The 24127-nt window shown below is 44.3% G+C and overlaps 1 protein-coding gene across 2 annotated transcripts in view; it reads right to left on the minus strand.

Annotated features, from left to right (window-relative positions):
* Window positions 1-22320, minus strand: part of PM20D2 (peptidase M20 domain containing 2) — a 62252-nt gene extending 39932 nt beyond the window's left edge. Inside the window, exon 1 of one of the 2 annotated variants that reach the window (XM_077487265.1) lies at window positions 21688-22313. In XM_077487265.1, the coding sequence (XP_077343391.1) occupies window positions 21688-22104 (417 nt within the window). In that variant the 5' untranslated portion in view covers window positions 22105-22313. Of the gene's footprint in view, window positions 1-21687 lie in introns of both variants that reach the window. The other variant, XM_077487266.1, reaches the window with a different exon arrangement.
* Between the last annotated feature and the right edge of the window lie 1807 nt (window positions 22321-24127).

A 24127-nucleotide genomic window follows, 5' to 3' on the forward strand; every position in this document is an offset into this window, starting at 1 on the left:
CACCATTGATGATGCACTATTCTTGCCACTGACACCATTGATGGGGGACTATTCCTCCCAGTGATACCAATGATGGGGCACTATTCCTCCCACTGACACCAATGATGGGACACTATTCCTCCCACTGACACCAATGATCGGACACTAAATCTCCCACTGATACCAGCGATGAGGCATTGTTCATTCTTGCTAATGCCAGGACATTTTCTTCTCCTATTGGCCACAGTGTGCCCCCTAAGATTTGAAGGACAATAAACTGGCCCTTTGTTTAGAAGTTTTGAGACCCTTGCTCTATGCTAATGCAGGCTGCGTAACAGACGTCAGTCAGATTGTGCTTGAAGAGTTAGCTTTCAAAGTCTCTCATGCTTAATTTAAAACAGCCTTTGTGGATTCTTGTATGCAGTTGCTTCATGCGCCAGCTATTCAAATGCAAATGTAAAGGCTGGCCATACATGAATCATATTTTTTTCATTCAACCAGCGGGTTGAATGAAAGAAAATACCTTGATTCCCCCATCCACACACTAAATGTGGATGGGGGATTCCTTCCCACTGTGCTATTGTATTCTGACAGCAGAGAGACTTCCTCGCCATCAGAATGCACTGATCAGCACCATTATGCCTAAATCTAATATTTTTTCTCCTTATTGAGGCGGTCAGCCCTACCAGTTGGTACAGTTGATGGCTCCTGCTTGCAACTGTATCTGGTGAAACCATGGCTAGCTGGTTAACTTCCCTTTAAAGAGATCTCTGGGAACACTGTTATTGATCCCTCCCTTGCTTATAGTACACATGGAAAATGGTTGTAATTTTTATTTTCACCTCTGCCTGTCAACTAAGGTTTCATAAACTTGCTATTGTATGTGTGCACACCTTGGCCAATTCCTGTAATTCTTGTATAAGAAGCATTGGTTCCCCATGGTATTTGAGGGACAAGGTCTCTTCAGATCAATTCTATATACTAGATATTTAGGATTCTACTGATGGTAAGAATGCCCATCTTCCTCAGTAGAAGAAGCCTAAAGCCCCGTACACACGACCAGACTTTTCAACATCCAAAGTCTGACGGAATGATTCCGGCAGACTATTCGATCGTGTGTGGGCTGCAACGGACTTTTGATTCGCAAAAGTCTGACAGACTTTAGAAATGGAACATGCTTCAAATTTTTCCGCCAGAACTCTGCCGGACCCAGTTCCTACCGAAAAATTTGCTCGTGTGTATGCTATTCCGACGGACTAAAACCGACGCTAGGGCAGCTATTGGCTACTGGCTATGAACTTCCTTATTCGAGTCGTGACGTACGTCATCACGTTCGAATCCGTTGGAGTTTGGTGTGATTGTGTGTGGCCAAGTCCGCTCATTCGGAAAGTCCGTCAGAATTCTGCCAGAACTCCGTCAGAACTCCTTCGAAAGTCTGTCGGACTTAATCCCCCGAAAAGTCTGGTCGTGTGTACGCGGCATAAGGAATATATTGTCGAGTTTCCCCCTCTCTGCTTAGAAATTGTATTTTTGTTTCTCTACCAGCCTGGTTCCTAGTCTACTCACAAGGTCTGGCCCTCAGAGTGTTCCAAATCCTTAAAGCAATAGTAAAGTCTGGCACATTTTTTTTCTTTTTAGGGGCCCCCTGCAAGTATATGCCATAATGTGCTAGTATGCATGGCAGATTTAGCACATAATGGCAGACTTACCTGTCAAAGACACTCTCCAGCACTGTGTTGTGATCAATCCAGCGGATCTCGACTCCCGAGCGTTTACATCTTCACCTTCTAGGTTCTCTGTCTTTAGCCAATTGAATGGCCGGACTGCGATAACGTCACATTTCCCACATGCGCACGGGAGTCACATTGCCGAGGCATAGATCAGGGGTTGTAAATGTAGACTGAGAGTACATGACAGTTGACAGAAGAGACCGACAGGGTGTCTTCTATCATAAATATCCTGCCCGTCAGCAAGTTTTCACAACGCAGTTTACTACCACTTTAAGTGAACCTTACCAACTTCAACACCTAATTAATAAACATGACTACCTAAATACATTCTATTAACTAAAACCAATAAAGTTACCAGTACTTACCTAACTCTTCTTGCCCAGTTTCCCCAGTTGAGCACTGTGTGAATTTTAGTGAAGACAAACTTTCCTTACTTGCAGGTATGGCTCCACTTTTCAGAGTGAAGAAACACTTGGACAACTTACATTTCTGATGCTTGGATACAGGAGATGGTAACCTAGGGTTACAAACTGGGGTTTTGCTCCCTGTCCCCACCTTGGTTTTCTTTTCTCCACACAGATTACCAGTTTTCATCAAGCTCTGTCAGGTCTTTTGGTTGAGGATGTAATTGCCTGAGTTCCTATGATGAAAAGGTTTCAGGGTTTTTCTCCAACTTGTTCACTATGCCCATACTAAAAAAGGGCATTTGTCTCATTTTGGAGCTAAAAGTTCTGAATATCTTCTTTTTGAATTGAGAAGCATGGATTTCACCATATCTGACTTCTGTGGACATCAAGGACATGTACTTGCATGTCTACATCTTTCCAGCACATCTACTATTGTTACATGTTGTTGTGGGGCCCCACACTACCAGTTAGAGGTCTTTTTGGCCTCTGATCTGCAACTTGAGTGACCACCAAAGTGCTAGCCCTAGTATTAGCCCAGTTTTGCTACTGTGGCACCCCCAATGTTGGATTCTTAGATGACCCACTGTTGAGGGAATGGTCAGGGGAACCTCTGTCAGACAACATGAGTTTGACTGTCAAGAAATGCAGCAGTTCATGTGGATTCTGAACTTTCAGAATTGTTGTTGGACTCAACTCACCATTTGGAGTATCTGGGTTTAGTCCTGAACACAACTCAGCCAAGAACTTAAAGCTGGGTACACACTAGCAATTTATTTTTCGTTCAACCCAGCAGAGGTATGACAGCTCCCGAGGAGCCACTTTACTAACTATGTGACGTTAGTACATCGATCTCCCCTGCTATGCCATTGTGTTCTGACAGGGGGACGCTGCCCTGCCAGAACACTCCGATCGGCAGACCTTGTTTAGTCATGCCACATCGACAGAAGCGGCCGAACGGGCCAAAAGCACCACACGTGGGATTCAATTGAACTGCCCGATGCAGCCGACATTCGGCCCATGTGTACTAAAGTCCAAACACAAAAAAAACAAAGTCAGCGCTGGCCCCACAACCAACTCTCAAATGTTCACAGTCTATACAGAAAAAGTTCTCTTGCTCTAGGTGCTGCAGCTCTTTCAAAGATCCACTGGGTGGCGGACTTAATCTGAAATATACAAGGAAAAGAGAGCGCACAGCTGCCCTAGTGTAATTCCATTTTAATGATACAAATGCAAAATCAAACAATAGAGGATTGCATTCACAAACATGGGACTTAGATCGCATGTACAGCAGGATGTATTTCTCCCTTCCTGGCCTGTATAACTGGGTTGGCTCCCAAAAACGAGCGGTGATGGTATGAGAAGTCGATGTGGACTCTGTTTCCTCATCTCGTCAGCTGTGTCTGCTGTAGGGCAGGCGCACGGTCCAGCCGGCGCTGCCTGATGTCACTCACGGCCGGAGAGGAAAACTAGTTTGCAGCGACGTCACACAGCTAGGCTTTACAGTTTGTTTTTTATTCAACCAGTGGGTTGAATGGAAAAAAACTGACAGAAGCCTGCATCAACACAAGCGATCTCTCCTGCTAAGAAACAGTGTTTACTGACAGGGACTCCCCCCCCCCCCCCCCGCCAGAATATACTGATCAGCGCTAGCAGCCATTGGCTGAATAAATGTTTTCCAGCATGCCCGTTCGACAGAAGTCAGTCTTTAGACCAGCTTCTGTTGAACTGACAGCTGTACACGCAGACCAAAAATTCTGCAGGTACCGGATGATTTTGGCTTGTGTGTACCATGCTTTACTTCCATAACAGAAACTTCAGACTCTTCAGTCTTCTGATCTTTCTTCAAAAACTACTGATCTTTCACTCCTTGTTTAAGACCTTTGTATAAGTAAGGAGTCTTCCATGTAGCTCACCCTGTTCATTCACCTGTGACTCAGTAAGACTGAAAATGGTTCTCTCTGTGCTTTGAAGACTGTTGGACCCATTAGAGACATTCTTCTCTCTCTACTTACCCACAAGCTGATGTTTCTAGTAACCTTCACCTCTGCAAGGGGAAAGTCTAAACTTGTCTACCTCTCAGCCAGTGCTTCTTCAGGGAGAGTAATTATTTTGTATTCCAGGTGGACCCTGTAAGGGTACATCAACTTTTTGTTCCACCATCTCTAAGTGACTCAATTTAAGCGAGTGCTTTCTTGGTCTTTTTCGGCATCAAGCATCCTTTCCAAGATGACCCAGTCTTCTGTTCCTTCTAAGCTCTACCAGGCGGATTTTTTTTTTCCAAATAACATTATTAGTTGTCTCAATGAAAGAAACAGTACACAGGTACAAGTGTGAGTAAGAAAAAGGACAATGCATGAAAGAGCACAGTGGCGTTGAGAAGGGGGGAACCTTCTTCAAATCGTTGCATTATACATTTCAACTTCAATGGGGACAATATTTTAGAGCAATAGTAAGCAGTGCCTGAAAACTGGAAATGTACATAACTTTGCATGGAGAGTATCCAAGAGGGGAGAAATAAAAGAGAGAAGAAAGATAGAAAAAGTAGACGAGAGTAGGAAGAAGGCAGAAAGTTACCGCATTAGCTCTTTTATCAGCTCAGGGTAGGTCCTCCCGGTGAAGCCATCGCTCCCAGACCTTATTGTGGTCATCTAGCCTGTCCCATATCATGGCAGTTATGTTCTCCATAAGCTCAACATCCTTAACCGGGGGCAGGGCTTCCGGGGAAGGTGGTGAACTTTTCTTCCAGTTAAGGACAACTAGGCATCGTGCAGCCATGAGAATGTGTCTGAGTAATTTCTTATAGTGTTTGGCTATTTCCATCTGGAAGAGGCCTAGCGGGAAGAATTTCAGTGTCAAGGGTATTGGCAACTTAAAGAGGCGAATCAGTAGTTGTTGTGTCAAATGCCAGAATGGAGCTAATGAAGGGCAGTTCCAGTAGAGTGTTTCTGTCCCGCTGGCAGCGCCAGCAGTGGTCAGAGCTAGAGGGGTAGATAACATGGAGCATGTCCAGAGTCAGGTACCAAAAGCAGAGAATCTTGTAAGCATTTTCCTTATAGAGGATATAGAGAGAACTCTTGGTAGCTTGACTCCAGATCGCCCGCCATGCCTTCACAGGGATCTTCTCTCCCAGCGGAGCATGTAAGCATTTTTGCCCTGTTTTGGTATGGAGTATGTGTTAAAGGGGTTGTAAAGGTTAGTTTTTTATTTTCTAAATAGGTTCCTATAAGCTAGTGCATTGTTGGTTCACTTACCTTTTCCTTCGATTTCCCTTATAAATATATTTTTTCTTTGTTTTCTTGGTCTAAATTTCTCACTTCCTGTTCCTCCTCAGTAAGTTGTTCAGTAAGCTGTTCTGGCTGACTAACCACCAACTCGGATGATGGTGAGAAGTTTACTGAGGAGAAACAGGAAGTGAGATATTCAGACAAAGAAAAAAAACATTTAGAAGGGAAATCGAAGGAAAAGGTAAGTGAACCAACAATGCACTAGCTTAGAGGAACCTATGTAGAAAATAAAAAACAAACTTTTACAACCCCTTTAAGGATCTGGTATATATCCGAAATCAGTCCGAAATCAGCGGAACTCTCTAATATAATGCGTTAAAATGGGGAAGGTGTATAAAATTGCAGACTTGGAGTTATGGTCTGGGCATAGTGTCGGATCTGCAGGTAGCCGTGGAATACCTGGTGGGGTAGGTCATGTTTATCTTGGAGTTCAGAAAATGGTAGCAATTTACAGATCTGGGGTCTAATAAGTGTCCGAAATGGAATAGGTTCTGTGACACCCAGGGCCATTAAATCGGTCGGGTAAGACTAGCAGGCACTTTGGGGTTGCAGAGAATGGAGGTCAACAGTCATCTTTCAGATTTGAGCTCACATTCACGAGATAGCTTACACCATACCCGCCTAAGCTAGGACATTGACCCCAATAGCCGACGGGTTCCACCTCCACATTTGCATTCCAGAGGAGGCTGTTTGGGTGTACAGGCGCCAACCAAATTTTCTCTATTTCCATCCATTTATTGTAGGAACGTTGGGGGAACCAGGAGACTATCTTGCATAGTTGGGCCACCAGATAGTATTTAACTAGGTTTGGGAACGCCAGGCCCCTATTAGCACATGATGCCATCAGGACTGATCGGGATATCCTATGTCTTTTATAGTTCCACACGTATCGTGGTAAGTCAGCTTGCAGTTTGCGTAGGTGGCTGTAGGGGACAGAGACGGGTAGTGTCTGGAATAGATACAGAAGCTTAGGAAGGATAACCATTTTGACAGATGTGATTCACCCCAGGAGAGAGATGTGATGGGTCTTCCATTTTTGCAATAATTCCCTAACTGACATATATGGGGGGGAAATTGGCTTGGTATAGTGTGGCAAAGGACGGGGTAAGGTAAACCCCCAGGTATTTTAGAGAAGTACATTCCCAAGTATAGGGATAACAGGACCATAGGTAGTGGATTTCATCCTCTGGGATATTAATTGGGAGGGCTATGGACTTAGATGCATTTGTTTTGTAACCCGAAATTGCTCCGTATTTGTCAAGTTCAGCATGTAAGTTCGGTAGGGAGATCCTGGGCTGGGTCAAGGTGAGGATAATGTCGTCCACAAACAGCAAGATTTTGAATTCCTTTCCCCTAACCAATATATCCCTAATTTCGTAAAATGATCTCCCCGCCAAGGGCTCTACATATAAAGCAAATAGCAAAAGGAAAAGCGGACAGCGCTAGTGGGTACCATTAGTAACTGGAAAGGAGGTCAAGAGGGCAAAAGGGGCCTTTACTTGTGACGTGGGGTTGGTGTAAAGATGTTGTACCGCCCACAGGAAAGGTCCCCTGAAATCCATGTGATATAGTGTGGTGAATAGAAAAGGCCAACCAAGACGGTCAAAGGCCTTTTCTGCGTCTAGACTCAGGCTCAGGGACTCTGAATTGTCTCTGTTAGCTACATCGATTAAGTCTATGATCTTTCTTGTGTTATATCCCGCTTGACAGAAGGGGACAAAGCCCACTTGTTCCTTATGGATCAGGGTAGGTAAAACCGCATTTAAGCAGATTGAGAGGAGTTTAGTGAATATTTGTAGGTCGGAGTTCAATAGGGCTATGGGCCTGTAGCCCCTGAAATCAGGAATCATTAAGTGTCATTCATGACAGGTAATCCATTTGAGGAGAGATGGGGACGGGGAAGACTGTAGCTGGGCTTCAAGGGCCCTGAAGTCTCCCTCTTGGTGGCCCTAGCATTCCTCTTCATGGTTGAAGAAAGGGCGAGACACTGACCCCTGATGACTGCCTTGTGGGCTGCCCAAAATGTGGAAAGAGAGACCAAGGGTGTCTTTCTCTACAAAGTAATGTTTCAGGGTAGATTCCAGTTCCACTCTGGGAGATGCTGTAAAAGAAAATTATTCAGCCACCAGTTATAGGGCCTACGGAGAGGAGTGCCTAGGTTTATCGTTAGTAGGACGGGAGCATGATCAGACTAGGACAGTGATGGCGAACCTTGGCACTCCAGATGTTTTGGAACTACATTTCCCATGATGCTCCGCTATACAGCAGAGTGCATGAGCATCATGGGAAATGTAGTTCCAAAACATCTGGGGTGCCAAGGTTCGCCATCACTGGACTAGGAGATCGGGAGTATTTGTGCGGAGCAAGTAATGCGGAGCATGTTGTTAACAAAGAAATAATCTATGCGCGAGTGGGTATATATATATATATATATATATATATATATATATATATATATATATATATATATATATATATATATATATATATATATATATATATTGGCAGTCCCCAGGGTGGAGAGCCTGTCAGGCATTAAATGCAGCATGTCTTCTGGTGAGCTGGCGATAGAGCTTGGAGTCCCTGAGGGCTTGAGTCTGCGGAGCCTGGGGGGTCATCACGTGGTGGTCAAAGGTTGTGGAGTGGGAGAGGTTAAAATCTCCACCAACTATGACAAAATCATGGGGCGTCCAAGGTCCCTAGTTAAAAATGGGTGCTGATGGATAGAGAGCGCAGAAGGTAACTGCCTGCATCTGCCATAGGCCGCTTATAATGACAAAATGTCCCTGTGGGTCAAGGTAGGAGGTAGAGCAAGTGAACGGGGAGTGTTTTTGGAAAAGTATGGTGATGCACGCACGTTTACATGGCCTGAAAGCCTGAAAGACTGTGGAGGTCCGTCGGGCCCTGGGGCCATGAGCTGAGATGCTGGCTGGTCCCGTTGAGGCTGCTGGACCTGGGATGGTGCACGGAGGCCCGAGGGAAGGAGGAGATGGTGTAATTTTGTCTTCTCCCCGCAGAGGCATGCCGGGCAGTTTAAAGAATCCCCTGAAGGTCGTGGAGGACCCTGTTGGAGGTTGGGATGATCCCCTGGCTGATGAGGATTGATTGAGATCCTCATGATCCGCCCATGGATGGGTGAGCGAAGTCCCCAATATTTTCCTAGCCTAGCTAGTCCATTCAGGTCAGATTCTGGTCATGCCCCCTACTAGACGGATTTTAAGGCCTCAATAGCTTACTTATGTGGGAGTTATGCCTAGTACACACAGGCAGAATGTCATGACACATCGACCGATTCAATAAAAAACCAGGCTGCATTAGGCCGTGTGTATGTCAGCCCTTCTCACAGAAGCTGGTCATTTGGTTAGCTTCTGTCAGACGAGCATGCTGGCTGAGAGCACTAATCTGAGTGTTCTGATAGGGGGGCCGTCCCCCTGTCAGAATACAACAGCTCAGCGGGGGGAGTTCACTGTACAAACGTCAGAATGTTAGTACATTGGCTCCGACAGGAGCTGTAATTTTTTTTCGTTCAACCCATTCGTGTGTACCAGGTTTTACCAGAGAGATTGCCTGCTCCTACTAAGTAGGAACAGCAATATCTCTCCTCCCCCAGTCAGTCACATCCCCATACAGTTAGTAACACACACAAGAGAATAAATGTAACCCCTTGATCACCCCCTAGTATTAACCCCTTCCCTACCAGTGACACCTATACAGTAATCAGTGCATCTTTATAGCACTGATCACTGTATAAATGTCAATGGTCTGTCCATCGCAATACCGCTAAAAATTGCAGATCATCGCCATTACTAGTAAATAAATAAAAAAGAAATAAAAATGCGCTTATTGCGTTTTTTTTTTTTTTTTACCAAAAATATGTAGAATATATATTGGCCTAAACTGATGAAGAAATGTGTTTTTTAAAAACATTTTTTAGGATATTTATTATACAAAAAGTAAAAAATATATCAATTTTTTTTTTAAATGTCGCTCTTTTTGTTTATAGCGCAAAAAATAAAATCCACAGAGGTGATCAAATACCACCATAAGAAAGTTCTATTTATGGGAAAAAAAGGACATCAATTTTTTTTGGGTACAGGGTTGCACCACCGTGCAATTGTCAGTTAAAGCAACGCAGTGCCATATCGCAAAAAAGGCCTGGTCAGGAAGGGGGCAAATCCTTCCGGGGCTGAAGTGGTTAATGTGCTTCTTCTTGAGCCTCTCTTTTGTTGCCTTGGCGGTATGTTTTGGGTAATTTTCATGCCAGAAGACATACATAGCCCCTGCCATTGGACTCTCAATGCAGCAAAGTCAGCCTGTACCTTTAGCAGAGAAACAGCCCCAAAGTATAATCTTTCCACCTCCGTGCTTGACTGTAGGGATGATGTTCTTAGGGTCATAGTCAGCATTTTTCTTCCTCCAAACACGGCGAGTCCCCCTCCTCAAGAAGGCACATGTACAATCATGCCAATGAGCATCTAAATGATTCAGAGAAGGATTGGGAGAAAGTGCATCTTTCTTCATCCAAACACGAGTCAAGTTAATGCCAAAGAGCTAAAATTTGGTCCACAGCACTTTCCCCTAATCCTTCTCTGAATCATTTAGATGTTTATTGACAACTTTAGATGAGACTGTATGTGTGCCTTCTTGAGCAGGGGGACCTTGCGGGCACTGCATGATTTTAATCCATGGAGGTGTATTATGTTACCAATGTTTTGTTTGGTGACTATGGTCCCAACTGCCTTGAGATAATTTAGAAACTCCTCCCGTGTAGTTCTGGGCTGATCTTTCACTTTTCTCATGACCATCCTTACCCCATGAGGAAAAATATTGCAAGGAGCTCCAGAGCAAGAGCGTTTGATAGTTTTATTGTATTTCTTCCATTTGCAAATAGGTTGCTCCAACACTTGTTTCCTTTTCACCGATCTTCTTGCTGATGGACTTATAGCCCATTACAGGCTTGTGCAGGTCTACAATCTTGTCCCTGACTTTCTTTTGACATCTCTTTATTCTTGCCCATGATGGGCGGTTTGAATGTAAGAAAGAGATTCTATGGACAGGTGTCTTTTAGGCTGGGTTCACATTGCAGCTTTGACGAGAACCGGATGTGATTCACACCGCACTGCAGTGCAAATCACATCCGATCTCTGTGCGATGCGAGTTCAGCCATACAGATAGTATGGCTGAATTCGCATCGCATCCGGCCCAAACTCGCACAGGACCCTTTTTTTGGTCCACAGCAGAATTGGGTGTTCACACCATGCGATCCGATTCCTGTCCGAGTTTGCAGATCGCACTGCGATATGCGAACTGATCTGGGGGTGTCATTAACATTTCACTTACACTCCCAGCAGTTCGCATAGGGCAGTGTGAACTGCCGCCAGGAGGTATGCGATGCGGGAACCTGTAGCGGATTCGCAACGTTCCCGTATCGCTGCAATGTGAACCCAGCCTGATACACATAATGAGTTGTCGTTGGGAGCACCTTCTTAAATCAACATGACTAATCTGTGTACCACATGAGCATATACTGTAGCCAGTCTGTGGGAGTCAGAATTATTGTTGGTTGGTAGGGGGTCAAATACTTATTTTACTCACAGAACTGCAACTCAATTTATAGCATTTGTATCATGTGTTTATGTCTGGATTTTTGGTTGATATTCTGTCTCTATCATTTAAAATACACCTATGATAACAATTATAGACCCTTCATTTCTTTGTAAGTGGGCAAACTTACAAAATCTGCAGGGGATCAAATAATTATTTTCCCCACTGTAGGGTGCATCGGAGTGCTCGGAGACTCTATAAACAAAGATACCACGCTGTCTAAATGCACACAAGCAACCAGCACAACAGTGTATAAAATGAGAAAAGTGTGGGAAATGTGCAGCGCTAATGAATGACCAATATCAAAAACTTAAAATTGACATATATAAGAAAAGATAGTTATGAATGCATTGTGACATATATTTAATAAAAATTGTGAAATATAATTAATGAAAAAATAGTATCCATATAATAAAGGGACCATAAAGAGTCCTAGAGTGTTCCAAATGTGTCACAACAGTCACTAGAATCTTGAATGTGCATCAAAGAAATATTGTGAATGACAAGCACTTGTTTTTACCTTGGCTACGTTAGTGTAATTCTTACGTTCACCTAAATAAACATCCCACATGGAATTACGCTATGTGCCCCCTTTTTTTCCTCTTTTATTCTCATGGTTGGGCTGATTCGTCCGTGTATATTTATCCTGCTGAATTTACCGCCCTGGAACGTATGTCCAGAGGTTGTGTCCATACAGTTTGGAACACGGTAGGACTCTTTATGGTCCCTTATTATATGGATATTTTTTCATTAATTATATGTCACAATTTTTATTGAATATATATCACAATGCATTCATAACTATCTTTTCTTATATATGTTAATTTTAAGTTTTTGATATTGGTCATTCATTAGCACTGGACATTTCCCAAATTTTTCAGTGACTCAGCAGCTTGTCCCCAGGCTCCACACCGTAACATGGGATGGGCAGCTCTGTGCAGCTACTTTAAAGAGGACCTGAACTTTGGAAGCTGTGCTCAGAAAAGCAAGCAGACAGCAAAGGACTAGTCACCTGTGTTGCCTGTATTCTCCTGACAGCTAATCCTTCTCCCGTTACTGACTTAACAGTGCATTGTTCTACAATGTTGCAAAGTAGAAGTGGTTAAATAGTATCTAGAGTGAGCCTACTAATTAGCCCTTTAGGATCCACCAGATTCTAGCAATCCATCACACACTTTGTTCAACAGTACCAAGCCCTGAGGAAGGACCCTTTGGACTCCCAAAATATGTTGGATTTTTAAGATATAACTATGGACTTGTTATGTTCTCATGTTGGCGTTTTCCTCCTTGTACACCTAGTCCCTTATTCTGCACCATATTCCTGTGTAAAGGTAGCTATCTTGGTAGAGAAGGAGAGCTTTGCCTTTCCTCCTGATGGTGATCTGATGACCATCGGTGTAATAATAAGTATGTGAGGAGGAGAAAGCACCGATTCTCTGGTCTTTAGGTCTATAGCAGGGATATGCAATTAGCGGACCTCCAGCTGTTGCAGAACTACAAGTCCCATGAGGCATAGCAAGACTGACAGCCACAAGCATGACACCCAGAGGCAGAGGCATGATGGGACTTGTAGTTTTGTAACAGCTGGAGGTCTGCTAAGTGCATATCCCTGGTCTATAGCAAGCCCTCAGAACAGTGAGAATTACAGTAATGACATATGAAATCTCACGAGACTAGCACTCAAACGTAGAAGTGCTCACACTGCAGATATATGGCTATGAGGTTTAGGCACAATAATACGTAGGCACAGACACGTTGGGAAATGCTATTTTACAGGAGGAATGTAAGAGAAAAAGGTATATTTTTCAGGCACAATTGATATTTCTAGGTGTTAAGAAAAAGCAAATTGTCACTTTTTGAGGTCAAGTCTTCTTTAACCACTTGAGGACCGCCGTATTGCCATTGTACGTCAGCACAATGGCACAGGCAGGCATAATCACGTACATCTACGTGATTGCCTTCCAGCGGGTGGGGGGTCCGATCGGACCCCCTCCCGCTGGTTACGGCGGTCCGATTCGGTCCAGGAGCGCTCCGTGATGAGGGGATGGCCGTTCGTTTTCGGCCACCCCCTCTGGATCGCTCCTGGCCAATGAGAAGCTTCCTCCCCTGTGTATTGTTTACACAGGAAGGAGGAAGTGATGTCATTCTCCTCGGGGCGGTCTTTTTGACCGGACTACGAGGAGAAGAGTAAAAGTAAGTCTGCACGAACACTACACTGACATGTAGGTACACACAGGCACACAAACCCCCCCGATCCCCCCCCGATCCGCCCCCCCTCCCCCCCCAGTCACAGTGTCACTGATTGCATTGATCATTTCTTTACTGATCAATGCATTCAGTGTCAGTTGTGACAGTAAAAACTGTCAGGACAGTTAGTGTTAGGTCCAGGGTAGCCCCCTATCACCCCCCAATAAAGATTTAACCCCCTGATTGCCCCTAGAGTTAACCCTTTCACCCCCTTTTGCCAGTGTCACTAAGCGATCATTTTTCTGATCGCTGCATGTGTCGCTAGTGTCGCTAGGTAGCTAGTTATTTTTTTAGGTTCACCGCCAGGTTTTTATATCGCTAGGTACCCCGATATACTACCCAATAATGTTTTTAACCCCCTGATTGCCGCTAGTTAACCCTTTCACCCCCTTTTGCCAGTGTCACTAAGCGATCGTTTTTCTGATCGCTGCATTAGTGTCGCTACAGTCGCTAGGTAGCTAGTTATTTTTTTAGGTTCACCGCCAGGTTTTTATAGCGCTAGGTACCCCGATATACTACCCAATAATGTTTTTAACCCCCTGATTGCCGCTAGTTAACCCTTTCACCCCCTTTTGCCAGTGTCACTAAGCGATCATTTTTCTGATCGCTGCATGTGTCGCTAGGTAGCTAGTTATTTTTTTAGGTTCACCGCCAGGTTTTTATATCGCTAGGTACCCCGATATACTACCCAATAATGTTTTTAACCCCCTGATTGCCGCTAGTTAACCCTTTCACCCCCTTTTGCCAGTGTCACTAAGCGATCGTTTTTCTGATCGCTGCATTAGTGTCGCTACAGTCGCTAGGTAGCTAGTTATTTTTTTAGGTTCAGCGCCAGGTTTTTATAGCGCTAGGTACCCCGATATACTACCCAATAATGGTTTTAACCCCCTGATTTCCGCTAGTTAACCCTTTCACCCCCTTTTGCCAGTGTCACTAAGCGATAATTTTTCTGAACGCTGCATCAGTGTCGCTAGTGTCGCTAGGTAGCTAGTTAACTAGGCTCCCAAAAAGTCCCCCACATGTGGTATCCCCGTACTCGGGAGAAGCAGCAGAATTTATTTTGGGGTGTAATTTGACTTCTGCCCATAGCATGTGTGAGCAATATATCATTTAGTGACAACTTTGTGCAAAAAAAAAAAAGTTTGTAATATTCCCGCAACTTTTGGCAAAATATAAAATATTCCATGGACTCAACATGCCTCTCAGTAAATAGCTTGGGGTGTCTACTTTCCAAAATGGGGTCATTTGGGGGGGTTTTGTGCTATTTTGGCATTTTATGGCCTTCGAAACTGTGATAGGTAGTGAGGAGTTAAATCAAAAATTTGCACCCTTAGAAATCCTGAAGGTGGTGATTGGTTTTCGGGGTGCCGTGCGCGACTAGACTCCCAAAAAGTCCCACACATGTGGTATTCCCGTACTCGGGAGAAGCAGCAGAATGTATTTTGGGGTGTCATTTCACATATAACCATGGCATGTGTGAGCAATATATCATTTAGTGACAACTTTTTGTAAAAAAAATTTTTTTTTTTTTTTTTTGTCATTATTCAATCCCTTAGGACAAAAAAAATAAATATTCAATGGGCTCAACATACCCATCAGCAATTTCCTTGGGGTGTCTACTTTCCAAAATGGGGTCATTTGGGGGGGATTTGTACTGCCCTGCCATTTTAGCACCTCAAGAAATGAGATCGGCAGTCATAAATTAAAAGCTGTGTAAATTCCAGAAAATGTACTCTAGTTTGTAGACGCTATAACTTTTGCGCAAACCAAAAAATATACGCTTATTGACATTTTTTTTACTAAAGACATGTGGCTGAATAAATTTTGCCCTCAATGTATGACTAAAATTTAGTTTATTCGATTTTTCTTATAACAAAAAGAAGAAAATATCTTTTTTTTTCAAAATTTTCGCTCTTTTTCCATTTATATCGCAAAAAAAAAAAATCGCAGAGGCAATCAAATACCATCAAAAGAAAGCTCTATTTGTGGGAAGAAAAGGACGCAAATTTCGTTTGGGTGCAATATTGCATGACCGCGCAATTACCAGTTAAAGCAGCGCAGTGCGAAATTGCAAAAAGACCTCTGGTCCTTAAGGTGTTTATTGGTCCGGAGCTGAAGTGGTTAAACTGCCTGCTGGAAATATTTAGGGCTTATTTCCTTTAATGCTTTAGTAAATATTTATTACTACAATACTGCAACCTGCATCCATGAGATCCTCTACTAAATAAGACTTTGTTCACGCAGGGATTTATAAGAGCAGCGTATGTTGTTTTTCACCTGTGCTGTGTGTTTAATAAATCTTTTTGGCTTGTCAATCAATTTGGGACCTGGTCTCCTTTGTGTAGCTCCACATATCTGGTCACACCCACTCTGCAGGATACCAGTCCATGTTTCCTTACATAAAGGTGGGACCAGTAATGACCAGATTGGGCTGCACAGGGGACCAATGGGTTGCTTGTATTTCACTTGCTATATTATTGTGGGAGGCTGTATCGACATGATTTCAGGGAATATCTCCAATACTATGTACTGTTACAAAAGAGGATAGGGAAAAAACGTTGTCAAACATTGCAGAGACAAGTAAACACAATTTTACATTTGGTGAAATTCAACCACTGGATCAGATCTGCTCTGAGCTGGCTTTACATGTTAAAGTGGTTGTAAATCCTTACAAACCACTTTGACCTACAGGTAAGCCTAGATTAAGGCTTACCTGTAGGTCCAAGAAATATCTCCTAAACCTACATGGTTTAGGAGATATTTTCCAAAAGACAGGCACCGCTGTCTACGGTGCATGCACCGTAGACAGCGGCGCACAGGCGCACTGAGCATGCCACTGTTAACGGCGATATGCAGCGAGTGCTGGCTCCCGTGCGCATGCGCGAGAGTGACGTCATCGCGGCTCCGTCGAATGACAGCGGCAGAGCAGCGAGACCCCCTCGAGAAGATGGAGGCTCCGTACACAAGGGGACAGCGGTGACATCGCTGGCTCCTGTGTCAGGTAAGTGACACATAATGGATTACTATGCAATGCACAGTAGTCCATTATGCTTTACCTTTGCAGGGAATCAAAGAGGAAGTAAACCCATCAGGGTTTACTTCCTCTTTAACTCTTGCTGAGATGATATTTTTCCAACTTTTAGAATGTCTCAGGTTGTGTCTGTTGTGTGGCTGTTAGAGGATAATACTTGATTCTGCTTTTATGAACATAATTCAGTATATTCACCAGACCGTTCATCTTCCAGCCACAGGTCAGCCTGCTAACTCCAGCCTCTGGACCCTTCTGTCCAGAATATCTCTGTGACAGCCATTCTGATCTGCTCTGTCTCCTGAGACCTACTGATTAGGCAATCGCTAAGGCTTGCAACAAAGTAGCCCAGGGGTCACTAAGATCTCCGGCTGATCACTCCTTAAGGTGTGATCTGCTGAAGACCAATTATTACTTGAGAAAGCCTACCTGCCAGGGGTGTCACCTGTAACACTAAGACACAGCCTGCTCATGCGTCAGTGGCTCCAGTCCAGCCTGTTCCTGTGCCAGACACTCCAGTCCAGACTGTTCTAGTGCCAGCTGCTCCAGTTCTTCTTGTTTTCAATTGCTGCTCTGCATCCTCACTTTGCGTCAACTGCCTTGCACTTCCAACTGTGATTCAAATATTTTTCATCCTGAATTCGTTTTTAAGACCCTGCACCTCGATTCAGCCTCCAAGGCCCAGTACCTTGGTTTGGTCCCCAGGGCTCTGCAGCCTTATGCCACATACACACGACCGGACATTCTGGCAGAATAGGTCCAACAGAATCATTCCGTCAGATATTCCGATCGTGTGTGGGATAATCCGATCATTTTTCTTTAAAAAATTCAGACGGACCTAGAAATAGAACATGTTTTAAATCTGTCCGACGGACTCAATTCCTATCGGGAAAACCGTTCGTCTGTATGCTGGTCCATTGGACCAAATATAATGCAAGGGCAGATATTGGCTACTGGCTATTGAACTTCCTTTTCTAGTCCCGTCGCACGTCATCATGTTCTAAACAAACGGACTTTCGAACAGACTATAGTCCGTTCAAGCTGAGGTGTGGAGCAGCCAATCCTGGGAGAGCTGGAGAAGAAAGGAGGAGGGGATGTGAAGTACACAGAATGCCTCTCTTAGGCTCCTGCATGAGATATGTAAATCACCTGTCACTCACAGCAAGGGGGAAGAACTGACTCCTATTTCTCTGTCTGTCAGTTTTTATCTCAATGAAAAAATATAAGAGAAATGCTCAGAGCTGGATTAACTGTTCGTGGCAAGACTGGGTACAGATGACATGAAATTCTATTATGTACAATGTGCAACTCTTAATTTAAAAAAAATGTGGGTTTACATCCACAGGAATGAACTTCGATCTGTAAATGAGGGAAGTTTAACCTTTAAACCTTTTTCTGACACGTGTTGTGTACAAGTTAAAATCAGTGTTTTTGCTAGAAAATTACTTATAACCCCCAAATATTACATATATTTATTTTTTTTAGCAGAGACCCTAGAGAATAAAATGCAGATTGTTGCAATATTTTATGTCACACTGTATTTGCGCAACGGTCTTTTTAAACGCAATTTTTTGGGGAAAATCACTCCAGTGAGCATGGGGGGGGGGGCAGAGCAGGGAGCCGGTAAATGACAGTTCCTGGCTCTCTGCTGACATAATGCTGAGAACTGAGTGGTCAGCTGTCTTTTGATGGTTCATTTCTCAGTGCAGAGCCGGCAGGGGACAGATGCAGCATTGGATCGATGCTGCATCAACCTAGGTGGGTACTGTATACATTTTCTTTTATACTCACCTCTTTGTAGTGGGGCCGCATATATGCCTATATGTCTTTGTGCTGGTAAAGATACATTTGTTCTCTCTGCAAGGAGAGAGGAAGATACAAAGTGTATGTAAAAAAAAAAAAAAAAAAAAAATGATAAAAATAAAGAAAAAAATTACCTAGATCATGGTTTGATCTAGGTCAGTGCCAGTGTTTGGATCAAGTAAGGGTCAAAGATCAAGATCAGCACATTTTGGGCAGCATTTTTTTTTGTTTTTTAATTTGTATCCGTGTCAGTGTGTTTAAGGTAGGACAAGAAAATAAGCAAAAAGTGCACTATTGATTCTGGGCTGTACTACAGGTACAAACAACAAATAGCATTCGCATATGTACTATTGCTGCAATCATCAGGAGCAGGTATTTTGGGTTGTTTTTTGGTGGTAAAAAAAGAATGGGGTTGGCAACTACATGGCAAATGAGGTTTAATATAGAAAAATGTAAAATAATGCATTTGGGTGGCAAAAATATGAATGCAATCTATACACTGGGGGGAGAACCTCTGGGGGAATCTAGGATGGAAAAGCTCCTGGGGGTCCGGGTAGATGATAGGCTCAGCAATGCCAAGCTACTGCTAACAAAGCAAACAGAATATTGGCATGCATTAAAAAGGGGATCAATTCCAGAGATAAAACGATAATTCTCCCGCTCTACAAGACTCTGGTCTGGCCGCACCTGGAGTATCCTGTCCAGTTCTGGGCACCAGTCCTCGGGAAGGATGTACTGGAAATGGAGTGAGTACAAAGAAGGGCAACAAAGCTAATAAAGGGTCTGGAGGATATTAGTTATGAGGAAAGGTTGTGAGCACTGAACTTATTCTCTCTGGAGAAGAGAAGTTTAAGAGGGGATATTATTTCAATATACAAATACCGTACTGGTGAACCCACAATAGGGATAAAACTTTTCCGCCGAAGGGAGTTTAATAAAACTCGTGGCCACTCATTAAAATGAGAAGAAAAGAGGTCTAACCTGAAACTACGTAGAGGGTTCTTTACTGTAAGAGTGGCAAGGATGTGGAATTCCCTTCCACAGGTGGTGGTCTCAGCGGGGTGGCATCAATAGTTTCAAAACATTTATTAGATAAGCACCTGAATGACCGCAACATTACGGGATATACAATGTAATACTGACATATAATCACACATTGGACTTGATGGACTTGTGTGTCTTTTTTCAACCTCACCTACTATGTAACAATGTTATGGTAGTAACAAGAAATATACAGCTACAGCTTATTTATTATTATATTTTGGGACAGTTTTATTTTGATAAAAAAATAAATAAAATAAAAAATCGGGAGATATCCAGTACCATTTACTACCAAATGAAAGCCCAATTTGTTCTGGAGTAAACATGGTATAATTCACCTGGATGCACAAAGTAGTTGTGATGATATGTACGGTTTTAGGAACACGTCAAAGTTGCAAAATTGGGCTTAGACATTAATATTTGTTTTACCCTTAGGCAAGAAGGGGTTAACATTAGTTTGAACCTTCACTATGTAGTGGTTTAGAACTGACTGAAATTTGCAGAGTATACCACCAGCTTCAGATACAACACCTCTAGACCATATAGCATACACTGTAGGTTGGATCTTTCTGTAACAATTTTCTGTTATCTAATTTTACTATCTGTATTATTGCACTTGTGACAATGTGTTTGGTTTACAGTATTTTCAAACACTTTCTTTACTGAAACAGAGAAGGGCTGGCATGATTTGCTCTTTTACTCCTTTAGCTGTCAATTGATTTTTAGCAAGCGTTATTTTCTAGATTGCACTTTAAGGGCTCTTCTACACTGGTGGCCAGGAGCCAGTAAGAACAGGCAGCCGAGCTACAATTTTACTGCCCCGCATTTTTCTGTGTCCTCGTCCCGTGTTGAAAACAACAATGCCTAGAATTGTACAAAATTTGTCAAATGACATAGGATAATATTCCACGTACATAGCTATGATCTGTGTCTAGTCTAAAGTTGTCATTTGTTTCTGATCATGTGCAGACTTTCTCTATCGTAGGACAAATACTGTACTAATTAAATGAAAATCGGATGTTATCATTTTTTGTCCCCTTAGAAATTTTCATCTGAAAGAGTCTATATCGGCTCTCAAAAGCAGTTTACTAATGAACAGAAAATTGAACAATTGCTCCAAATATGGATATTTTTGTTCAATTTTCTCATAGTGTGTACTAGGCTTTGGTGGCATAGTCTGTGGTCATGTGATCAGGATGACGACAGGTAATCAGTGTGATGATGGGTCATTGGAATGATGACAGGTAATCAGGTCGTTGACGGGTCACTGTGGTGATGACAGATGATCAGCATGACAATAGGTGATCAGGGTGATGACAGGTAATAACAGTTAATGAGGGTTATGACAGGTGATCGGGGTGATGACAGCTCACTGGAGTGATGACAGGTAATCAGGGTGATGACAGATAATACCAAGTAATGAGGGTTATGTCAGGGGATCAGGTTGATGACAGGACATCAGGGTGATGACAGATGATGAAGGTTATGGCAGGTGAATGGGGTGAAGACCGAACGTCAGGGGGTTGACAGGTGATCAGAGTGATGACAGGTAATCAGTGTGATGACAGGTAATTAGGTCATTGACGGGTCAATGTGGTGATGACAGATGATCAGCATGACGATAGGTGATCAGGGTGATGACAGGTAATCAGGGGTAATGACAGGTAATCCGAGAGATGACAGGTGATCAAGGGTAACACAGGACATTTGGGTAATGACAGGACATCAGGGTGATGACAGGTGATTGGGGTGATGACAGGACATCAGGGTGATGATAGGTGATCAGAGTGATGACAGGTCACTGGAGTGATGACAGATAATAACAGGTAATGAGGGTTATGACAGGTGATCGGGGAGATGACAGGTAATAACAAGTAATGAGGGTTATGACAGGTGAATGGGGTGAAGACTGGTCATTAGGGGGGTGACAGGTGATTGGGGTTATGATAGGTGATCAGAGTGATGACAGGTAATCAGTTTGATGACAGGTAATAAGTGTGATGACAGGTAATCAGGTCATTGACGGGTCACTGTGGTGATGACAGATGATCAGCATCACGATAGGTGATCAGGGTGATGACAGGTAATCCGAGAGATGACAGGTGATCAGGGGTAACACAGGACATTAAGGTGATGACAGGACATCAGACTGATGATAGGCGATCAGGGCGATGACAGGTAATAACAGGTAATGAGGGTTATGACAGGTTATGACAGGCCATCGGGGTGATGACAAGCGATCAGGGTGATGACAAGCGATCAGGGTGATGACAGGCGATCAGGGTGATGACAGGCGATCAGAGTGATGACAGGCAATAACAGGTAATGAGGGTTATGACAGGTGATGGGGATGATGACAGGTGATGGGGATGATGACAGGTGATGGGGATGATGACAGGTGATGGGGATGATGACAGGTGATGGGGATGATGACAGGTGTTCGGGTGATGACAGGTTATCAGGGTGATGACAAGTGATCGGGGTGATGACAAGTGAATGGGGTGATGACAGGACATCAGAGTGATGACAAGTGATCGGGGTGATGACATATAATCAAATCTCACCTTGACCTGGACCATGGACGCCACACTCTCCATAGCAGCCCTGAGCCCCAGCGCCGCGGCCGCCCCCACTTCAGCGATGAGGTTGTGCCCACAGGCATGGCCCAGCTCGGGCAGGGCGTCATACTCACACAGGAATGCCACATGCAGGCAGGCGGAGGGCCCGGAGCTCCAGTGTGCCCGGAAAGCCGTGTCCAGCTGGTAATGTTCCTGTACCTGCCATGACCTGCTGGAGAAGAAGCGGGTGAGGGTCCGGTGGGCGCTTTTCTCTTTATAGGCCAGCTCAGGTTCCTTCCATATAGCCTGGCTCAGCTGGTCCAGGTGCTCGGACTCCTTCTCTATGGTGTCGCTTGCCTGCTGCTTGCACTTCTCCAACATGTACATGGTGTCCGCCTTACACTGCTCCCTGAGAGGTCCCATGTCACACACCACACTCCGCCAAGTTCAAGTTCAACTATGACACCCGCTGCAGGCTGCTAACAGTTATCTATGAGCTGTCACCCTGACATCACTCTACCAGGATCAGAAATAGCGCCCGCGGGAATCTGCCCCGAGGGACGCCGGGAGGTGTAGTCCTTACATTGGACACAGGCCGAACGAGTCCGCTCTGAGCTAGGAGCCTGGAAACGACACTTCCCACATTGCCCCGCGCCTTGTTTTCCACAGCCCGTCCGTGTATGGGGGACTTATGAGGGGCTCAGAATCCTCTGCTATTTATACTCAGCACACTGACTGAGCCGTGTACTTCGAGGAAATCTATCACAAAGATGTGTACACAATGAATGTACACAATTATAGCAATTCATTGCACACTTTACAACTTTGCTCTAAGTACTGTACAATCATTAACCACTTGCCTACCGGGCACTTATACCCCCTTCCTGCTTAGACCAATTTTAAGTTTTCAGCGCTGTCGCACTTCGACAATTGTGCGGTCATGGTACACTGTACCCAGATGCCATTTTTATCATTTTTCTTCACACACATAGAGCTTTCTTTTGGTGGCGTTTAATCCCTCCTGGGTTTTTTTATTTTTTACTAAAAGACCAAAATATTTGAAAAAAAAAAAACATTTTTCTTACTTAGTTTCTGTCAGTAAATTTTGTAATTAAGTAATGTTTCTCCTTCACTGATGTGTGCTGATGAGGTGGGACTGATGGGCACTGATAGGCTGAACTGGTGGGCACTGATGAGGGAGCACTTATGGGCACTGATAGGTGACACTGACAGGCACTGTTAGGTGGCACTAATAGGTGGCACGGATAGGTGGTACTGTTGGGCATTGATGGGTGGCACTGATAGGCACTGATGAACAGCAGTGATGGGCATTGATGGGCAGCACTGACAGGCGAGACTGATAGCCAGCACAGAATGGCATCACTAATGGGGCACTGATTGGTGGCACTGATTTCTGGCAGTAGTGGGCACTCATCGCTGGCACTGATTTGTGGCACTGGTGTCGCAATTGTAATCAGGGCACTGATGATCAGTGCCCTGATTACATGTGTAGATGTCTCCTGGGAGGAGATGCCGCTGATCGGCTCTCCTCTCCTCACACTCTGTCAGTGTGAGGCGAGGAGCGCAGAATACCAGGATCTCCATGTTTACATGTGACCGGCTGTGATTGTACACAGCCAATCACATGGTTAAAGAGCCTCAGACGTGGCTCTTTACAGAGATCGGGGTCCTGCCATGTCCTAGCAACATGGTGCAGCCGCGATTGCCGCGCTGCATGCCCACGTGGGCTCTCGAGAGCATCCGTTCTGGGATGCAGTCCTATGACATTGTCCCAGAACAAGAGCTGCACCGCCCCGCCATCATTTGACGGCAGGCCTATATTTAAAGTGGGAGAGATTATATTTGTTGAAAAAAGCAGAGAAAAAGCAGGAACCCTCCCCCCCTCCGGTGTCACAATTGGCACCTTTCAGAGGGGTGGGGGGGCAGATACCTGTCTAAGACAGGTATTTGCACCCACTTCCAGGCATAGACTCCCACGGGAGTCTGTGCCTCTTCCTGTCCCGCCGCACTGTCTGCTGGGACACACACGGATCCCAGAGACAGCGCGGACCATTCCTAGTGCGCTGCACGACTCGCGCATACGCAGTAGGGAACCGGGAAGTGAAGCCGCAATGCTTCACTTCCTGATTCCTTCACCTAGAATGGTGGTGGCAGCAGCCGAGACCTGAGCGATTGATCGGCCTCGGCTGCCGACATCGCTGGACCCTGGGACAGGTGAGTGTCTATTTATTAAAAGTCAGCAGCTGTAGTATTTGTAGCTGCTGGCTTTTAATAATTTTTTTAGTAGGTGAAATCCATCTTTAAAGAAGTATTAGACCCCTTTCACACCGAGGGCGTTTTGCAGGCGCTATAGCGTTAGAAATAGCGCCTGCAATCTGCCCTCAAACTGCTGCACCATTGTCTCCAGTGTGAAAGCCCGAGTGCT

This window comes from Lithobates pipiens, unplaced genomic scaffold, assembly GCF_037356315.1.
Source record: "Lithobates pipiens isolate NorthernLeopardFrog02 unplaced genomic scaffold, aLitPip1_a1.2 Scaffold_18, whole genome shotgun sequence".
In the NCBI taxonomy this organism is placed as follows: Eukaryota; Metazoa; Chordata; class Amphibia; order Anura; family Ranidae; genus Lithobates; species Lithobates pipiens.